The 19,875-nt window shown below is 42.2% G+C and overlaps 1 protein-coding gene across 1 annotated transcript; it reads right to left on the bottom strand.

Moving 5' to 3' along the window:
• Nucleotides 1–2,708: 2,708 nt before the first annotated feature.
• Nucleotides 2,709–4,625, bottom strand: LOC118835384 (zinc finger protein OZF-like). The gene is made up of 4 exons (XM_036742573.1): nucleotides 4,518–4,625; nucleotides 3,876–4,304; nucleotides 3,268–3,740; nucleotides 2,709–3,156 (listed from the first exon to the last, which is right to left on the bottom strand). Exons 1-4 carry the CDS (start codon nucleotides 4,623–4,625, stop codon nucleotides 2,709–2,711), a joined length of 1,458 nt encoding a protein of 485 aa, XP_036598468.1.
• Nucleotides 4,626–19,875: the final 15,250 nt, after the last annotated feature.

The raw sequence follows: 19,875 nt of genomic DNA, 5'->3' as shown, positions 1-19,875 counted from the left end.
AATATAGTCAGTCTTTCACAACATGAATATTGTGGAAGGGTTATACACAATGATATGCATGTGGCCTATGTTGAGTTGCTTGACTTCTTAGGGAGGGTGGGTGGGAAGGGAAGAGGGGAGAGAATTTGGAACTTAAAAGTTTTAAAAAATAGATATTCTAAAACAAAAAAAAAGTTTTTGCATGCAACTAGAAAATAAGATACACAGGCAATGGAGCATAGAAATTTATCTTGCCCTACAAAAAAGGAAGGGAAAAGGGGATGGGAGGGCAGTGGGGTGACAGAAGGGAGGGCTGACTGGGGAACAGGGCAACCAGAATATATGACATCTTGGAGTGGGGGGCAGGGTAGAAATGGGGAGAAAATTTGTAATTCAAACTCTTGTGAAAATCAATGCTGAAAACTAAATATATTAAATGAATAATAATTTTAAAAAAGGGTTTGTAGACAACAACTACCAGGAGTTTGACTGGGTGGTAGATGAGGATTGTGTAAATCTCAAAGGAGAAGTTATTGAGTGATGGTGATAGAGGAAGAGTCTGGAAGTGTTACTGGGGAGCAAGAGGCATTCCAACTACCCTAATTTCAGCAGTGAGCTAAGGGGAATAAGTGAGGGTGTAGCCAATACAGGAAAGGGTGGCCAGGAAGGCTCTCATCAGAAGGAAATCAGGTATCAGTGAGAGCTTGAGGGACTGAAAGTCTTAAGAGTGCATTGGTGTGTTGGTTGGTTGGTTTTAAGGCTAGAGGAGATATGGGCAGCAGAAAAAAGAACTTATTATACAGAAAGATTTTGAAGATTAATAATAGAGGGGATGATTGAAGAGGCAAATTCCCAGAGGGATTGAGACTAAGGACACAAGACAAGATGGCTTTGATGAGGAGAAATGTCATTTTTGTGGAAGGCTGGACCAAAGGAAGAAAAATCAGAGAATGATGTTGAGGGGATTTGAGGTGTGGATACATGAAGGAAGGACCTCAAAGGCAATAGCCTCTGTTCTCTCCACAATGGTTGAAAGGTCCTCTGATAAAAGCAAAAGGGAAGGGAGGGGTAGCTTGAGGAAGAGCTAACGTTTGGAACAGGCACTGGGGAAGAGTATAAGAACAAACCAGAGAAGGCTGGAAGGATTTATGGGCACCACTAAGGATCCAATTTAAAGCACTTTTTCTTTTTTTTGAGGCAATCAGGGTTAAGTGACTTGCCCAGAGTCACACAGCTAACAAGTGGCTGAGGCTGGATTTCAACTTAGGTCCTCCTGACCGTAGGGCCAGTATAATTTTCTAGTAGTTGTGTAAATGGATGAGAAGTCTAAGGCCTGAAGGGTGATGAAGCTTGACCACAAACTAAAAGCTACCAAATGTTGCCCTTTGGTTTGTAATCAGGTTTCTCCTGACTTCAGAAAATCAAAATATACACATAGACACGTACACTTATATTTCCCTCCATATATGCATGTGTGTATATGTATATGTATGTATATATACACATACATGGGAGAAAAATAATTTGGAAGATGCCAAAGAACAAACTATATTTATCTTTAGTTCAAAAAAAAAACTATACTTTTTTCAAATCTTTTAAAAATTCTTGTCTGTGTATTCAAAAATTTTTTATGATTACTAAACTTCCAATTAAAAAAAGAAAAAAATAGAGGTGAAAATCCCTGCATGCTAACTGTATACTTACACACTAATGTGTACACATAAACCTTTCAGTGGTTTTGTTAAAGTTTCTCTAAGTTAATCTTACACATTAGGCACCTTTAGTATTCCTGCTGCAGCACACCTATTGCCATGACTCATCCATATCTCTACTGCTATCTCGGAAGACTGTGCACTAAAGGATGGTAGGTCAGAAAGGAGAATGCAATCGTTGTTTAACCTCTCAAGGCAACAAATATTGGAACTGGTGACAATTTCGGTCATCTTTAATCTCTCTGGTATTTACAAAATGACAACTCTATGAAAATTTTCCTACAGTATTAATCTCCACCACTAATATCCAGCATAAAAACCTCCTATTTCTGATAGGTGAGCTACACCCCAAAGGTTTTACTATAGTCTTCCTTTGTCAAGTGTTTTTGTTGGGGTTTTTGTTGTTGTCGTTTTTTTTTTTTTCAGAACGAATTCTTAGTAGTCCGTCCACCTACCTCCTAATCTGATGCCTGGAGGTAATCCTGGGTTCACAAAAGAATGCAAACTCCAGGACATGGCACACCAAGCTGGAAAGGATTTAAACACTGGTCCAGCCATGGGTAGTTGGCCTGTCATCAAAGTACTAATCCACCAAAATAAAAAAGACACATGTGATTGTAGGACAATGAATTTTTTGTCCATGGCAACTCTGGATGAAGGCTCTCCCCACACATTATATACAAAGAGCTTCTGTTCAATGTGAATTATTTTCTATGAAAGTATGCCATCTCTACAAATACTTTCCCATATTCACTATATGAAATGTTTCTCTCCAGTATTTAATCTCTAACATTGAGTAAGGCATGAGGTATCCCTAAAAGCTTTCCTAGGTTAAGTGTATTAAAAAGATTTCTCCACCATGTATACAATGAGGTGCATCCTCTGGATAAAAGCTTTCCCATACTCATATCCAAACTGTTTCTCACTAATGTGAATTCTCTAATGATAATGTGTCTTATGGCTGAAGATTTCTCCCATATTTATTTCATTCAAATGGTTTCTCTCCAAAAGGAATTCTCAGATGATTAGTAAGTCTTCCTCTCTACAGCTGAAGGCCTTCCCATATTCATTGGAACCAAACATTTTCTCACTATGAATTCTCTGATGATGGTAAAGGTTAGTTCTGCACGTAAAGGCTTTCCCACATTCACTACATTTAAAGGGTTTTTCTCCATCATGAATTCTCTGATGGTTAGTAAGGTTTCCTCTCCTGCTAAAGGATCTTCCACACTCATTACACTCAAAGGGCTTCTCTTCCCTATGAATTATTCGATGTTCAGTAAGCCCTGCCCTGTGACTAAAGGATTTTCCATATTCATTACACTCAAAGGAGTTTTCCCCAGTATGAATTCTTTTGTGTGCATTAAGGCTTCCCCTCCAAGTGAAGGATTTCCCACATTGATTACATTCAAAAGGTTTCTCTCCTGTATGAATCCTCTGATGTTCTGTAAGTCTTGCCTTGAGACTAAAGGATTTCCCACATTCATTGCATTCAAAGGGATTTTCTCCAGTATGAATTCTCTTGTGTGCCTTAAGGCTTCCCCTCCAACTGAAGGATTTCCCACATTCACTGCACTCAAAAGGTTTCTCTCCAGCATGAATTTTCTGATGAATGACAAAGTGACTCCTCCAGGTAAAGGATCTCCCACATTCACTGCACTCAAAGGGTTTCTCTCCAGTATGAATTTTTTGATGACTGGTAAGGTAACTCCTCCAGCTGAAGGATTTCCCACATTCATTACATGTAAAAGGTTTCTGTTCAGTATGGATCCTCTGATGTTCAATAAGGTTTCCTCTCTGCCTGAAGAATTTCCCACATTCGTTACATCTAAAGGGTTTTTCACCAGTATGTATCCTCTGATGACAAAAAAGGGATTTCTTGTGCCTAAAAACTTTCCCACATTCACTACATTCAAAAGGTTTATCTCCAGCATGAATTCTCTGGTGAATAGTAAGGCTTGCCTTCCAGGTAAAAGACTTTCCACATTCATTACACAGAAAGGGCTTCTCTCCAGCATGAATTTTCTCATGTACACTAAGGTGTATTCTCTGGCTAAAGCATTTCCCACATTCATTACATTCAAAGGGTTTCTCTCCTACATGAATTTTCTGATGTTCACTTAGTCTTCCCCTCCGGCAGAAAGATTTCCCACACTGATTACACTCAAAAGGTTTTTCTCCTACATGAATTTTCTGATGTTCACTAAGTCTTTCCTTTCGGCAAAAGGATTTCCCACATTGATTACATTCAAAGGGTTTCTCTCCAGTATGAACACTTTTATGTTGATTGAGGTGTCCTCTCTGGCTGAAAGCTTTCCCACATTCAGTACATTCATAGGGCTTCTGTCCAGTATGAATTCTCTCATGTACTGTAAGGTATCTCCTTTGGTTGAAAACTTTTCCACATTCACTACAATTGAATAGCTTCTGCCCAGTATGAACCCTTTTGCATTCAGTAAGGTGTCCACTCTGGCTGAAGACATTCCCAAATTCCTCACCTTTATAGGGCTTCTGTCCAGCATGAATCTTTGTAGGCTCATTAAGTTTCCTTCTCTGGCTAACAGTTTTCTCATATTCATTACTTTCATAAAACTTCCATCCAGTATGAATTTTCTGATGTTCACGAAGGCATTTTCTCTGGCTGAAAGTTTTCCCACATTCATTACATTCATATTTTTCACCTCGAACATTTATTTGATGACTGTGAACAAGGTCTGAGTGGTAACCAAGAGGCTTCCTGAAGTTATCATTTTTACAATTCTTCTGGAAGGACATTGTATTACACCTAATTATGTGTGAAATTTGATTGAAATCCTCTGCAAGTACATAATATTTATGCTGACTTTTCTCCAAGGGAACTTTCTTTGGCCAATCATAGATTGACGGCAGACTGAAATTTCCCCTAAACACATTATTCTCATAGATAGTCGCCATATTCGTTTTTTTCTTGTTATTGACTGATGGTTGTCTCAATTGTTCCCCTTGGCTAGCCTTCTTTCTCTCTAAAATGTTATCATGTTCCCAAACTTTTCCCATCCTCAAATCCCAGAAACTGTCTCCTAGAAGCCTTTCTCTGGATGATGCTGCCATATCAATTCCCTGCTTTAGAGCTGGATCCATGCTTTCATATATAGTTTCTTGAGCAAGGGAATCTGAAAAAGACAAAAACAATTAAACATTAATTACTGATGATCTGAGGAAGGGAAAAAAATTTTATCCCAAGTTCCATATTCTATCTCATCAAACAAGGAAAATGGTGACACTGAAAAGGCAGATGCAAGAAACCACTAAGCCAATATGGCAATTTAATATTAGTGATTCTACTCAGCCAGAATGCTAGTGTAGACATGTGTGTACCTAAACACACTGAAAACTTGAGCCATTCCTGAGATCTGTTAGTCCTGAAATAAAGCAAACTCCTAAGTGGAGGAAAAAGGCTTCTTTAATCAAGATGAAAAGGGTCATGAGCCCGAGTGTCACCCATATATCTGAGGCCATGGATGTTCACCAAGAAAACTCAGAAAAAGGCTTTTATACTTTCAGGAGGAAGGGGGAAGGTAGAGTTATATGAGGAGGGAGACCTGGTCATGAGGCCTCAGACACCCTTGGCAATCCAAGCAAGAAAACTCACTTCATTCTAGTTGTTTTATCCTTCATGATCTAATTCACCATAAATCTTAACAAAAGAGGCAAGGACATTTGGTAGTTGTGGCTAGCCTAAATTAGATCTGTTTACAGGATAAACAGATTTCAGGGTGCCCTCACCCCAACTGAGCCTCAAGAGCAGGAATACAAGGACATTACTAGGATTGTTTAGAGGGAGGGGGGTTTCTCTTACTGTCAGGATAGCCTTTTGACAGAGAAGAGAATATTACATTTGATAGTAACAATATTGACATTCAAAAATCAGAGAACATAGCAGCAAAACCTCAAAGATACAAATCAGGACCCAAAATCCTTCCAGAAACGTGCATAGCCTGGTCCTAATAAAAAGTCATAATTCTGATGGCAGGAAAAATGAGTAAATAGATTTTTTAAAAAGACTCCCACAGTAAAGAGCTAATATGATGCCAAGGATACTCAGAACAGAAACCTACAGGAAGAAAATAACTCCAAAGCAACTGTAAGCAACACCTCCAAGAAAAGCAGCCTGGCCACAAGGTCAACTAGAACTCCAGTAAGAGATAAAGCATATAAGAGTAACAGAGAAATGCAACAGAAAAATAAGAAAAACAAATATAATATTGAAGTTAGAAGGGAAAAAGGAAACTGGGGAGAAATCTTTGTAGCAAGTTTCTCTGATAGAGGTTTCATATCCAGAAACTAGAACTGATTCAAGGATAGAGAACGGATTCAAACATAAAAGATTAAAAACCATTCCCAAATAGGCAAGGGGACAAAGTACAAGAACAACCAATTTTCAAAGGAAAACTTCCAAACTATAAACAACCATACGCAAAAGTCATTCGAATCAATAATAATTAGAGAAATGTACATTGAAGCCACACCAAGGTTCCACCTCACATCCACCAGAGTTAAAGATAAGGGAAAAAATGAAAATGAGAAGTGCTTCAGAAGCTTTGGGAAAACCGGCACATCAAACAAAATCATAACTATAAACCACTTAGTACAATGCTTCACACATAGTAAGTACTAGGTACATGTTAGCTTTGTTGTTGTTGATTCTGTATATATATATATATATAGTCCAACAAACAAGTTCCTCCAACTGGCTATACCCAGAAATGTTATGGCTCATCCTGCGTTTTCAGTCCACAACCTCTGGCAGGAAGTGGGAATTTTATGTTTCGTCCCCAGAACAGCTTTTTAAAACCAATCACCAGTCCAGAAGGCCTAAGATATACTACCCACTTCCAGAATTCACCCTGTGGATCCGTCTTGCTTAGCTATGCTTGTTACAAGATTGTTGTTTTATTTTCCTTCCTTCAAGTTCTTAAATGGGGTGAAGGGTGGAGAGAAAAGGTGGTTAAAAATGGTGACACCAAATAAAAAAGACCATTGAAATCTATTTTTTAATGCACAGAAGAGTATAGAAGAAAGCACAAACAAGATGGTTTTGAAAGTCATGTAGAATTTACCACTACTATATAGCTAGAGATATATGTGTGTATACACATACATGCATGTACACATACATATACACATACATGTGTGTGTTTATATAGAGACATAGATACGATATCCTTATATCATATGCATATAGGCAGCTAGGAAGCTCAGTGGATAGTGATCTGGGTCTGAAGTAAGGAAGACCTGAGTTCAAATTGGACCTCAGACACTTAATAGTTGTGTGACTATGGACAAGTCATTTCACCTGTCTGTCTGAGTCTCCTCATCGGTAAAAAAGGAATACGAATAGCGTCTACCTCCCGGAGTCGCTGTGAGGATCCAATGAAATAATAACATTTGTAAATTAACCAGCACAAAGCCTGGCAGGCAGCAGGCGTTACACAAACGTCAGCTGTTACTATTATTACTTTTTACAGTAATTTATCATATACTTTTAAGAAACTAGAAATGTAAAATGGAGATGTGCAGCTTCATACATAATCGTTATGTGTTCCGCTATGCTCCGTTTGTGATGGGAAGTTTTTAATACCAACGAGCCTCGCTCCAACTCCTGGAACAATCCCGGAAAGGATTATGGATCACTACCGAACACCCAGAAAAGGGATCAGTGTCCACGAGCCAGTGTGGCTTCATCCACAGCAGAGGGACCAGTGTCCACGTTCATCCACAGCAGGGCGCACAGCAGGACAGACTGAGCTCACCTCCACTTCAGTTACTAAATCAGAGAGGAGCTATACAATTGACTGCTATTGTCACAAAGTATTCGACAAACCGCGTCACGCTCTTAATGTGGAACAAATGGAGAGACTTTAACTAGTTCAGTGGTTCAGTCCTGCCCATATGATGGTGTCTGATCAGGGACTGATTGCACAGCTCACTTACCGGGAAGCTTGGCCTCTTTTCATTCAGTGTGATACTGCATAAGGTCTTTCTGAAGAACTTTGGAATTGATTGTGTGACATGGGAGACACTGGCCCAGGACCACCCTGCATGGTGTGTGTTCGTCAGAGAAGGTGCTGCGCACCATGAGCAAAGCAGAATTGAAATAGCTCAAAAGAAACACAAGATGCACAAATTTAGAGAATCCACCCCAAATGTTCACATGGACTATTTGTGTCCGACCTGTGGTAGAACTTTTCAAGTTTGTATTGGTCTGATTAGCTACAGTCAGAAACACTGAAACTTGAATCTATCATAGTTAAGTTTCACTGTCAGTGATATCATTTTGGTCCTCTTCAAAAACTAAGGACAACAACCAACATTGCATGAGCAATGGTCATCTGTGACTCCACAGCATGCCAGACTCTCCTATCTTCCACTGTCTCTTGAAGTGTGACCAAATTCATGTTCATCGTTTCCATGATACTATCTATCCATCTTATCCTCTGCCATCTTATTCTTTTGTCTTCGATCTTTCCCAACATCAGGGTCTTTTCTAATGAGTTCCATCTTCTTATTATGTGGCCAAAGTACTTAAGCTTCAGATTCGGTATTTGACCTCCCAGTGAATAGTCTGAATTAATTTATTTACATATTAACTGACTTGACCTCCTTTGAGGTTCAAGGGACTCTCAAAAGTCTTCTCCAGCACCACAATTCAAAAGGCCTAATTACTGCAGCACTCAGATATCCTTATAGTCCAACTCTCACAGCCACACCAAGTCTACATACCAAGCACCTTACTACTGGAAAAAACCAAAGCTTGGACTCCATGGGCCTTTGTTGGCAACGTAATGTCTCTGCTTTTTAGTAAGCTGTCCAGATTTGTCACAGCTTTCTTTCCAAGGAGCAAATGTCTTTTAATTTCACAGCTGCAGTAGCGATTTGCAGTGATCTTTGAGTGCAAGAATATAAAATCTGACACTGCTTCCATTTGTTCTTCCTCTATTTGCCAGGAAGTGATGGGACCAGTTGCCATGACCTCAGATTGGTTTGTTGATGTTTTTGTTGTTGTTGTTAAGCTTCAAACCAGCTTTTACCCTCTACTCTTTTAGCCTCATCAAGGGGTTTCTTAATTCTTCTTCGCTTTTTGCCATCAGAGTGTGTCATCTGCATATCTGAGATTACTGATATTTTTCCCCACATCTTTTGTTCCAGTTTTGATTTGTCTAGCATGGCATCCTGCCTGATTTACTCTGCAAATAAGTTAAATAAGATGACAATACATAGCCTTGTCATACTCCTTCCCCTCTCTTAAATCAGTAAGTTGTGACAGGTTAAGTTCTAACTGTTGCTTCCTGATCAACAAACAAGTTCCTCAGGAGACAAGTAAAATTTTCTAGTACTCCCATCACTGATGACTTGCACACATTTTGCTGTGATCCACACAAAGGCTTTAGTGTAGTCAATAAAGGAGTCTCTAGTTCTTCTGCCTCTTCAAAAACCAGCCTGCACTTCTGGGAATTCTCAGTTCACATATTGCTGAAGCCTAGCTTGCAGAATGTTAAGTATAACCTTGCTGGCATGTGAAATGAGCACAACTGTTCAGAAATTTGATTTAATATTCTTTGCCATTGTCCTTCTTTAGGATTGGGATGTAAACTGATCTTTCCCAATCCAGTGGCCACTGCTGAGTTTTCCAAATTTTCTGGCATATTGAGTCCAGTACTTGAACAGCATTATCCTTTAGGATTTCAAAGAGCTCAGCTGGAAGTCCATCACCTCCACTGGGCTTCTTGTTAGCAGTGCTTCCTAAGGCCCACTTGACTTCATTCTCCAGGATGTCTGGCCCTAGATCAGTAACCACACCATTGTGGTGGTTGGTGATTGTTAAGATATTTCGTGGACGGTTCTTCTGTATAGTCTTGCCACCTCCAGTTGATTTCTACTATTTTTATTAAGTTGCTATCATTTTTGTCTTTTATCATGCCCATTTTTGCATGACACATTCCCTTGATATCACTAATCTTCTGGAGGTGATCTCTTTTCTTTCCCATTCTATTGTTTTCTTCTATTTCTTTGCATTGCTCATTTAGGAGAACTTCCTTACCTCTCCTCGCTATTCTTTGTAATTCTGCATTCAGTTGGGTATATCTTTCCCTTTCTCCTTTACCTTTCACTTTCTTTCTTTCCTCAACTACACAAGCCCCTCCATCAAAACAAGGCAGTGATTGAGGAGGGGGAAGTGAACCAGATGATGGTACAATTTGGTGGATTCTTAAGGGGTTGAATAAACGACTAGATATAAACAAAGAGTAGTCATTAAAGGTTCTGTTAACCTGGACAAAAGTTTCTAGTGGAGTGCCTCTGAGTCTAACCTTAAATGCCCCAAGCATCTGTCCATGGTCCTGGGATGATTAATATTTCTTATCAGTAAGATGAATGTAGGGATTGATGGCATGCTTACCAAATTTACATAGAACACAAATCCAAAGAAGGCAGCTATAATATACTGCATGACAGATTTAGGATTCAAAAAGATCTTAACAAGACAGAGCCCTGGACTGAATCCAGTGAGATGATATTTAATGAAGATGAACTTCAAATATTACTTTTGGGTTCAAAGAATCAATCTCCCAAGAACAGCATGGCTGGACAATAGCAAAAGATCTGGGGTTTTCATCGACTGAAAGATCAATAGGAGTCTAAGCAGCGATGAGGCATCAGAAAATGCTCATTCAATATCACATTGAATGAAAAGAGGCCGAGCTTCTGGGTACAACCCGGTACAGACCCTAGTCAGACTCCATCGTGAGATTTGTGCTCACTTCTGGGTGCTACACTTTAGGAAGGCCTTTGTCACATAGGAGTGTCCAAAGGCAGGCAGTTCAAATGGTGAGTTCAGTCCACGGAAGGGTCATGTGGGCATGATGAACTAGAAAAAAGGAAGACTCAAGGGGACATGAGAGCTGGCTTCTGTGAGCCCTTCAAGAAGGACCATCACATGGAAGAGGGATTAGTCTTGTTCTGCTTGGCCCCAAAAGGAAGAACTGGGAGAAACAGAGGAAAGTGCCAAGGGGAAGGCCTGGATGGAGAAATGTTCTTAATAATTAGAGCAATCCAAGGTGCAGTGGGCAGTGACAAATTTCCCTTCTTCTGAAGTCTTCAGGAAACACTGGCTGACCACTTCTCATACATGTTGCAAACAGAATTGTTTTTTCAGCTCTGTGTTGGACTAGATGACTACCACGGTCCTGTCCAATTTTGAAATCCTGCAACCTACTCCCTTTGACCAGAACCAGGGACACAGGAGGAGAGCACCATATCTAATACTGCAAAGGTGCTGCCCCCAAATGGCCAGCTGGCAACAGCTCCTCAAAGTGTAGGTCTGGTTCACCCACCTGCTCCAGTGCCCCTTAAGAACTCTTGTTCCAGCATCCAAGGCACTTCTTCTCTAGCTGGGAGGGCACATCTGGTTTGGAACCAGAAAACCCTGCTCATGGGAGAAAAGCAAGATGGTGCTAGGGATACAGGGCCAGATCCAAGTTCAGGGTTAGTCTCTTTCTTTACAATGAAAACATGACACTACTAAGATGCCAAGGTTGGTACCAAGGACCTCTGGAGTGTACAGTCTCTTATATCCCCAGAACAGTGTGGGTGGCTGGTCACAGAACTGACTTTGGCTCAAGGGGGAATTTAGTTCATTTGGCCCACTCAACACTAAAGAGGACAGAAAGGTTTCATGTCTTCAGCTATGTCCATTGAGAAGCTTGGACCTAAGGGAACAGAGAATGGGTGAGAGATGCCTTGGGAGCAACCCAAAGAAACTGCCAACTTCCAGTCATACAAAGCAAAGACCCTTCACCTAGAAAACAACACAGAGAAACACTCTGTCCCTTGGTCCTGAAGGATTTAGCAAACATCTCATAGGCCCCTTGACCTTATGTATTATTGCACAGTCAATCAGAGCTCAAGGAAATCAATTTTAGCAAATGAGCAGATGTAGACTCCCCAGTGAATAAATGCTGATCTGTAAGAAGCTGGTCTTACCCAGAAAGACAAGGTTTTCATAGTTCTCCAGCATCACATCCCTGTGTAGGTCCCTCTGCGCAGGATTGAGCCGACTCCATTCCTCCCACGTGAAGTCCACAAAAACATCCTTTAACGTCACTGATTCCTGAAACATAGATGGGAGCAGAGGGTACAATCATTGCTTACAGCATAACAGGGTTCTGAGCATTCCATAGAAAAGGATCTACTGAAGACCTACTGGCTACAGCATTCCCTAGAGAGAGTTACCCAAGACCTACTGGCTGCAGGTGCTCTGTGCCAGACATGACAGCACGGGCAGTTGTAATTCATTGTTCAAGTTTCCTCTGACAAAATGTCTCAAAAAGTGCATAGGGTCAAGACAATTGTTTATTTTACCCTTAAGCCCCTAAATCAGAAATGTTTTAATAAGCATACAACTTCTAATTATGTGTCATTTCTAATTAGATAGACCAGAGGAGTCACTCAATTATGGATCACAGTGTTTTGGGGAGAAATGTTGAGAAGGTAGATTTTAAAAGGCTGAAATGACCCACATTGCATTGGTGTTCTCTCCCACCTCAACCATTATCTGCAATGGAGAACTCCTGGTGAGGTGGGCAGAGCCCTCAGTGAGGAGTCAGGAAAACCCAAGTTCAATTCTCACCATTCACATCATCTGAAGTTTCTCTGTCATCCTGGAGGCAGCTAAGCTACCACTGGGTGGTTTGGGGTATGGCGGGGATCATATCTGATTTCATGCCTTAGGAAGATTCTTTTGCAGCCATGTGGGAGACTGATGGGATGAAGGATAAATGGGTGACCCACTGAGCTGTTGCAGAAGCAGCCCAGAGGAGAAGTGCTGATAGGGACCAGAGAACCAAGAAGGAATGGTTCAGTGAGCCCTACAGTTCAGACCAGGGGCTGTTTTCTATGAGAATTCATTTTTGACTTGCTACTTGACTTTTCTCAGTTAGGGTTTCTGTTTCTTGTTTGTAATTTGGATGTCTTCACTTTTTGTAGGTAATTACTCATTGCCTGTGAGTCCTTCACTTTGATGGCACATAATTATGGATAGCACTTTCTGAGATCCACTTTATTTCTTCCCTGTGCATCTGTAACTAAGGTGGGGCCCCAGGTGGGGCCAATGAAGGGAAGCCTGATCATATCTTGTCTCTCAAGTAGGCCCAAAACCCCTACCTAGTAGGTGCTAAGCTGATTTGGGCATGAAGCCCCCAGGGTCCTAAGGGGACTTGCTAAGACCAGAGCCAATAGTAAGAGCTTAAGTTCTGGTTGCTCAGATGATGTTTGATGACAGCTAAAGAGTGCACAAAAAGAGAGGACAGAGCTATTTGCTTAGGGCTCTCACACTTGGGGGTGTGCTAATGTGGAAACTCTGGGCAGCTATAGTTAAAAGCCCTCTAGCTTGTAAACCCAGATGTTGGGACTTTGTTAAACCCTAGTAACTATGTACTGAGATTTGAATCATACCAGCTCTGTTGATGTTTGTAATTTGTTTGTGTTTGCTCTGAAGTTCAGGGTGCTGGCTTTTTCCTCTGAACTAAGTGAATAATGTTTGTATGTTGGATTAAATTGAGATTGTTAACCCCTTAATGTTTCTTTCCTTAGTAAAGCAGATCAAAAGAACCTGAGCTTGCAGCATTCTTGTTGTTGGGCTCGTGTTGGTTTTTCACCCCCACAGCAGCTGCTAGATGAATTGTTGAAACAAATGGTGTAGTCGTGGCAGGATCTGCATTTCAAAAGGAAAGTATGGAGTTTTGGGGTACTGGGTTGGTTGAATGTTTCCCAGTTTTGGGATTGCTCTTTGTACTTGGGGTGGCTATGGTTCTGTGGAGCCCCAGGAATAACAAAGGCCTGAAGGAAAACAGGCTGGTAGAAGTGGGGCCCAGAGCAGGAGGTAATCCCTCCTCCTGAGGGCTTCAGCTGATAAGCCTGGCTCTGGAGGACTGTGCTGAAAGGGTGAATGTTTTGAGATCATATTGTATGCAGAGTTTTGAAACAGGAGCAGAGAACTGCCTTCATACAGACTTGAGAGAAAAATCAGTGCAGATTTGGTGGGAGCAGCTGGTGAGAAGAAGCGGACAGTGGCTGCCAACATATTGACCCAGACAGAGCAGAAGACTGCCGCATGAGAACTTCGGAAAGGTGAGAGCAGTGAGCTGTCTTCCAGCCAGCTTTGGTGAGGTGAGCGCAAAGATGGAGAACTGCCTACATCAAGATCCGGATTCCGGCAGAAGCCAGGAGAGACCAGCCAGAGCTAGATGACCAGGAACCAAGGGGCCTGGAAACTTTTGCAGCAAGGAGATAAGTGTCACTTTTCTTTCAGTTGAGATTTTGGGTACCAAGAGGAAGCCTGCAGCTGCAGTGTGGGGAGAAGGAGACATCCCCAAGAGAACATTATTTGGACATTTTTGTTCTCATTGGGACATTGCTAATTAAAGCATGCCCTTGCCTGAGGGTATTGGGAGGAAACTTGCAAGGAAGTGTGGGGAGAAAGACCCACCCTCAAGAAGTACTTTATTTAGACATTCTGTATTAGCTAAAGAGATTAACTTGCTTTGACCTAGGGGTGGACATTTGAACTGTAAACAAGTATTTTGGGAATGACTGATTGAAGAGATTAACTTGCTTTGACCTAGGGATGGACATTTGAATTGTAAACAAGTATTTGGAAATGGCAGTGAATGGTATGTTTTGCTTTGTTGTGAACAATGTTTTAGTTTCCTGCTTGATTGGATCACAATGTATAATGCTTCTATTTGTTCCAGGATCCATGGCCATTTAATTTAGATTTTTGTTAGGCCATGGACCTGGAAGGGGTGGAGTGCATTGGTAACTAAAGTAGGGCTCCAGATGGGGCCAATGAAGGGAGGTCTGATTATATCTTTGCACCCCAGTAGGCCCAAAACCCCTACCTACTAGGTGCTAAGCCAATTTGGGCATGAAGCCCCCAGGGTCCTAAGGCGACTTGCTAAGACCAGAGCCAATAGTAAGAGCTTAAGTTTTGGTTGCTCAGATGACATTTGATAATAGCTAAAGAGTGCATAAAAAGAGAAGACAGAGCTATTTGTTTAGGGCTCTCACTCTTGGCAGTGTGCTGATGTGGGAACTCTGGGCAGCCGTAGTTAAGAGCCCTCCAGCTTGTAAACCCGGATGTTGGGACTTTGTTAAACTCTGGTAACTATGCATTGAGATTTGAATCAGGCAAAGTCTGTCTGTTGATGTTTGTACTTTGTTTGTGTTTGCTCTGAAGTTCAGGGTGCTGGCTTTTTCCCCTGAACTAAGTGAATGATATTTGTATATTGGATTAAATTGTGATTGTTAACCTCTTAATGTTGCTTTCCTTAGTAAAACAGATCAAAAGAACCTAGGCTTACAGCGTTCTTGTTGTTGGGCTTGTGTTGGTTTTTCACCCCCACAGCAACTGCTAGCCAAATTGTTTAAATACCCTGTTCGCTGGAAATTCACTTTGTAGCTAGATGGTGAAGAGGACACATCCCTGGGCCTGAAGTCCTAAGACCCAAGTTCAAATCCTGCCTCTGGCACTAGCGACTGTGTGATCATGGACAAATCACTTAACCCCTCAGCCTCAGCATCTTCATCTGTAAAATGTGTATAATAACGGCAAGGGCTCGTTCTGAGAATCTAATGAGATGACACCTACAAAGAGCTCTGCAAACCTTCAATCACTCTGTAAATGTGTTTTTGGCAGGGGGACTTTCCTCCCCATCTCTCCCTCATCACCTAGCAGTTTAGGGAGGATGTTAATGTTCCTTAAAGAAAATGAAGTCATTTATCTTCAACTTTATTTTTTTCTCTTCTAGTTTTTATTATCTTTTATAACTTTTCAGGTGGGTGTTAATTTGATTTTTGAGATTTGATTCATTCAGTCCATTATCTCTCCCCTTTATTTTGCTAATACAGAATCATAGATCTAGAGCAAGAAGGGAACTCAAAGGCCATTTAATATAACCTCTTAATTTTACAGATGGGGAAACTGAGTACAAGAGACGTTAAGTGACTTGTTTAAAATCATATAGGTAAGTAGATGAGCAGTGATATGAATTTGGGACCTTTGACTAAAAAGCCAGCACTATGTTTTCTCAGAAAAATTTTTTTCTTTGAAGACTGCATTAGCTGTATCCCACTGTGCCAAGTGCTGGGTATACAAAGAAAGGCAAAAAAAACATGGCATCTGCTCTCACAGAGCTCAGTCGAATGGTCAAGGCAACATGCCAACAACTCCCCTCCATATTTTAGCTGGTTTTTTATGTGAGTTTTTTTTGCACTGTTTTTCGAGTGTGTTCTCCCCCAACTGAAATGTAAACCCCTTGGGGCAGGACCTCTCTTATCTTTTTGTTTGGATTTGTTATCTCCAAACCTTAGCACAGTCTTCTGGCACATAGTAACCTCTTAATAAACTGCCCTCTCCAGAGTTATCAATGATCTCTTAATTGCCAAATCTAATCTTTTCTCAATCTTCACTTTCTAAAATCTTTACAGCCTTTGACACGGTCACTCTTCCACTCTCTGAGGGGATTATTCCAAACTCTCTCTTCCCTCTTCAGATGTAACCATCACTCCCCCTATACCCACTCACTGAAAGGAGAACCTTGCCTAATATTTTGCTGAAAAAAATAGAGGCCATTTACTGAGAGCTCCGTCTTCTCCTTTCATCTTGCTCTCATGTCATCCAGATACCTTCTGCCACTATCTCCTCCTTCACTGCTGTATCACAGGAGGAGGGCCTTCTCTTTGTCAAGGCAGCCTCTTTACATGTATAACTGATGCCATCCCGTGTCCTCCATCATTGTCCACTCTGTCATCCCCACTTTTTCATCTTCAGTCTCTCCTCTCTACTAGCTCTTTCCCCAATACCTACAAACATTCCCACATCTCTCCATCCTCAGAAAACTCGCTTAATCCTTCCAAGTCTGCTGACTATCATCTCCTATCTCCACTGCCTTTTGTGCTAAATGCCTTGAGACAGCTATGGCTATCTATAATAGGTGTCCCCACTTTCTCTCCTCTCATACTCTTCTTAACTCTCTCCACTTTGGCTTCCAACCCAAAGTGCCCTCTTCAAAGTTACCGTCCTTACTCAATCCTCATCGTCCTTGACCTCTCTGCAGCCTTTGACCTCTATGCTCACTCTCCTCTTCCCTCTAGGTTTTCAAGACACCTCTGTCCTGTCCGCTCATTTTGTTGGTCACATCCACTAACAATGACTATCCCACAGGACTCTCTCCTGGGCCCTCTTTTCTTCTCTCTACAGTATTTTACTTGGTGATCTTATTATTCCCATAGATTAAATTATCATCTCTAAACTGATGATTATCAAATCTTGGTCCTCTTACTCTCTTAACTCTTTGCAGTCTGGCTTCATCGTTCATCCAAAACAGCCTTCCCCAAAATTACCAACCATCTCTTCATTGACAGTCTAGGACTTTTTCTCAATCCCCATCCTTCTTGACACTGTCAATCATTTTCTCCTAGATGTTGGTAGCTCAGGTATCCCCTGCCTGCCTTTGCCCAGTCTCCTTTGCTGGTTCTTGATCCCTGTCCCACCCACTAGGCCTGGGTGCCCCTTTCCTCCCTCTAACCTCTCTAGCTTGGTGATCTCCTCAGCTCCAGGGTTTCAATTATAATCCATATACAGAGGATTCCCACATCTCCATATCCAGCCCCAGCTGCTTTCCTGGCTCTAGTTCTATGGCTTCGGCTACCTCTCAGGCATCTCCACAAATCCCAAACTAAACTCCTGATCTTTCCCAGCAAACACCCTGAGGGCATCCCCATACTGTCACCCAGGCTCACAACCTTGTCTCATCACTTACCTCCCACATAAAATCTGTTGCCAAATTGTGCTGTTTCTACCTTTAGAACAACTCTCTTATGTCTCCTCCTCTCCTGTCACAAAGACACAACCCTAGTTCAAACCTCAACATCTCTCCCCTAACGTACTTCATCAGCCTCTGACTGGTCTCCACTCAGCCACCAAGGCAGGCCTAGCCGTGCCACTTCATGACCAATGAGCACAGTCAAGAACCTGTGGGTAGAGGTTTAGCACCATAAGGCTCTTCACAACCTGGCCCCCTCCTCCCTCCATGAACTCCCAAAGCCATTTACAGTGGCTCCCACCACAGAGCCTATACACTGGCCATCCCATGCCCGGACTCTCCTTCTTGTTTCTGTGACTTCCTTCACATCTCAGGTCAAGACCTACCTTATGTAAGAAGACTTTCCTGGTGTTCCTCCCCTCTCCCACATTGCTGATGCCTTCCCTCTGCACAGATCTTCTATATGCCTCATTATTTACAGCTCTCCCCGCCCCCATTACGATATGAGCTCCTTGACAGCAAGAGCCGTTTTTGCATTTCTTTGTGCCCACAGCACTTGGCCCAGAGCCTGGCACGGAGGAGCCACTTAATAAATGCTCGCTGACTGCCTAATCCTACTTAGGTGGATTCTCTCTCTGAGCAGCACATGAATCAGCCCTGACTGCAGAATGGACTCCAAAGCCCGGCAGTGCGTTCAGGAGGCTCCTTCCATATTTACGGCCCTGGCTTTGGGGCACACCTTTGCTGCTCCTCGGTCAAGATGGTGTTTCTTATAAGCGTTCATAGGTATTTTTAGTGCTACAAACCATGAATGTTTTTATAGAGTACACAAACACATAAATGTGCCTATATCTGGAGAAGTAACTGATGTTCTCATGTCTGTCTACAGCAAGCCATTCCCAACCCCTCTCAATTCCAGCGCCTTCATTCTCTTATTTATTTCCTATTTATCCTGTCAGTGGCAGCGAGGTGACACCGTGAACAGAGTCAGGAGCACTGAGTTCAAATCCTGCCTCAGACACTTACTCGCTGTGCGACCCTGGGCAAGTCAGTCAATCCTGTTTGCTTCCGTTTCCTCATCTGAAAAAGGAGCTGGAGGCGGTGTGGAGCCAAGATGGCGGCTGGAAAGCAGGGGCCAGCGTGAGCTCCGCACCGAGCCCCTCCAAAAACCTATAAAAAATGGCTCTGAACCAATTCTAGAACTGCAGAACCCACAAAACAGCAGAGGGAAGCAGGGCTCCAGCCCAGGACAGCCTGGATGGTCTCCGGCTGAGGTCTATCCCACACAGAGCTGGGAGCGGAGGGGAGCAGAGCCCAGCGTGAGCAGCGCAGACCAACCAGACCAGGAGCCAAGCAGAGCGTGCCCTAGTGCCCTGAATCAGTAAGCTGCAGCAGTAACCAGATTTGTCAACCCACAAACATCAAAGACAGCAGAGAAAGTTAGTGGGGAAAGCTGCAGGAGTGGAAGGAGTTTGCAGTTCGGCCACCGCCACGGGGACAGCAGAGGTGGGGCAGCTACAGAAGTATAGCTGCAGTTGCTTCCGGCCCCAGGCCCACCTGGTGAGAGGAATTAAGTGGCGGATCAGAGCAGGAGTGAAGAGCCTACTGAAGATCTAAGTCCAGTCTGGGTTGGGGGTTCTTGGGGAAGGAGGAATGCTGGGGTGGCAGAGCTGGCACATCCCCCCAAGCTTGGAACATAGTTCTCTTAACTCTACAAGCAGTCATACCCCACTGAAAAACTCAAGGGTCAAGTTAGTTGGTTGGGAATATGGCCAGGCAGCAAAAACACACCCAGATTCAGTCTCAGACTTTGGAATCTTTCTTTGGTGACAAAGAAGACCAAAACATACAGCCAGAAGTCAACAAAGTCAAAGAGCCTACAACAAAAGCCTCCAAGAAAAACATGAACTGGTCTCAGGCCATGGAAGAGCTCAAAGAGGATTTGGAAAAGCAAGTTAGAGAAATCGAGGAAAAATTGGGAAGAGAAATTAGAATGATATGAGAAAACCATGAAAAACAAGTCAATGACTTGCTAAAGGAGACCCAAAAAAATACTGAAAAATACACTGAAGAAAACAACACCTTAAAAAATAGACTAACTCAAAAGGCAAAAGAGCTCCAAAAAGCCAATGAGGAGAAGAATGCCTTGAAAGGCAGAATTAGGCAAATGGAAAAGGAGGTCCAAAAGACCACTGAAGAAAATACTACCTTAAAAATTAGATTGGAGCAAGTGGAAGCTAGTGACTTGATGAGAAATCAAGATATTATCAAACAGAACCAAAGGAATAAAAAAGTGGAAGACAATGTGAAATATCTCATTGGAA

The sequence above is a fragment of the Trichosurus vulpecula genome, chromosome 2 (assembly GCF_011100635.1).
Source record: "Trichosurus vulpecula isolate mTriVul1 chromosome 2, mTriVul1.pri, whole genome shotgun sequence".
NCBI lineage: Eukaryota > Metazoa > Chordata > Mammalia > Diprotodontia > Phalangeridae > Trichosurus > Trichosurus vulpecula.
This window is presented reverse-complemented; position numbering and strand designations above follow the sequence as displayed.

What these genes read in the sequence shown, in the direction of transcription:
- LOC118835384 (XM_036742573.1), bottom strand. Translation starts at nt 4,625, where the DNA reads ATGGCGACTATCTATGAGAATAATGTGTTTAGGGGAAATTTCAGTCTG. An exon ending in GTGAACATCAGAAAATTCAT is followed by an intron (nt 3,741 to 3,875) that starts GTAGGAGAAAAA and finishes TGCTTTAGCCAG; the next exon opens with AGAATACACCTTAGTGTACA. An exon ending in GCTGGAGAGAAACCTTTTGA is followed by an intron (nt 3,157 to 3,267) that starts GTGCAGTGAATG and finishes GAAATCCTTTAG; the next exon opens with TCTCAAGGCAAGACTTACAG.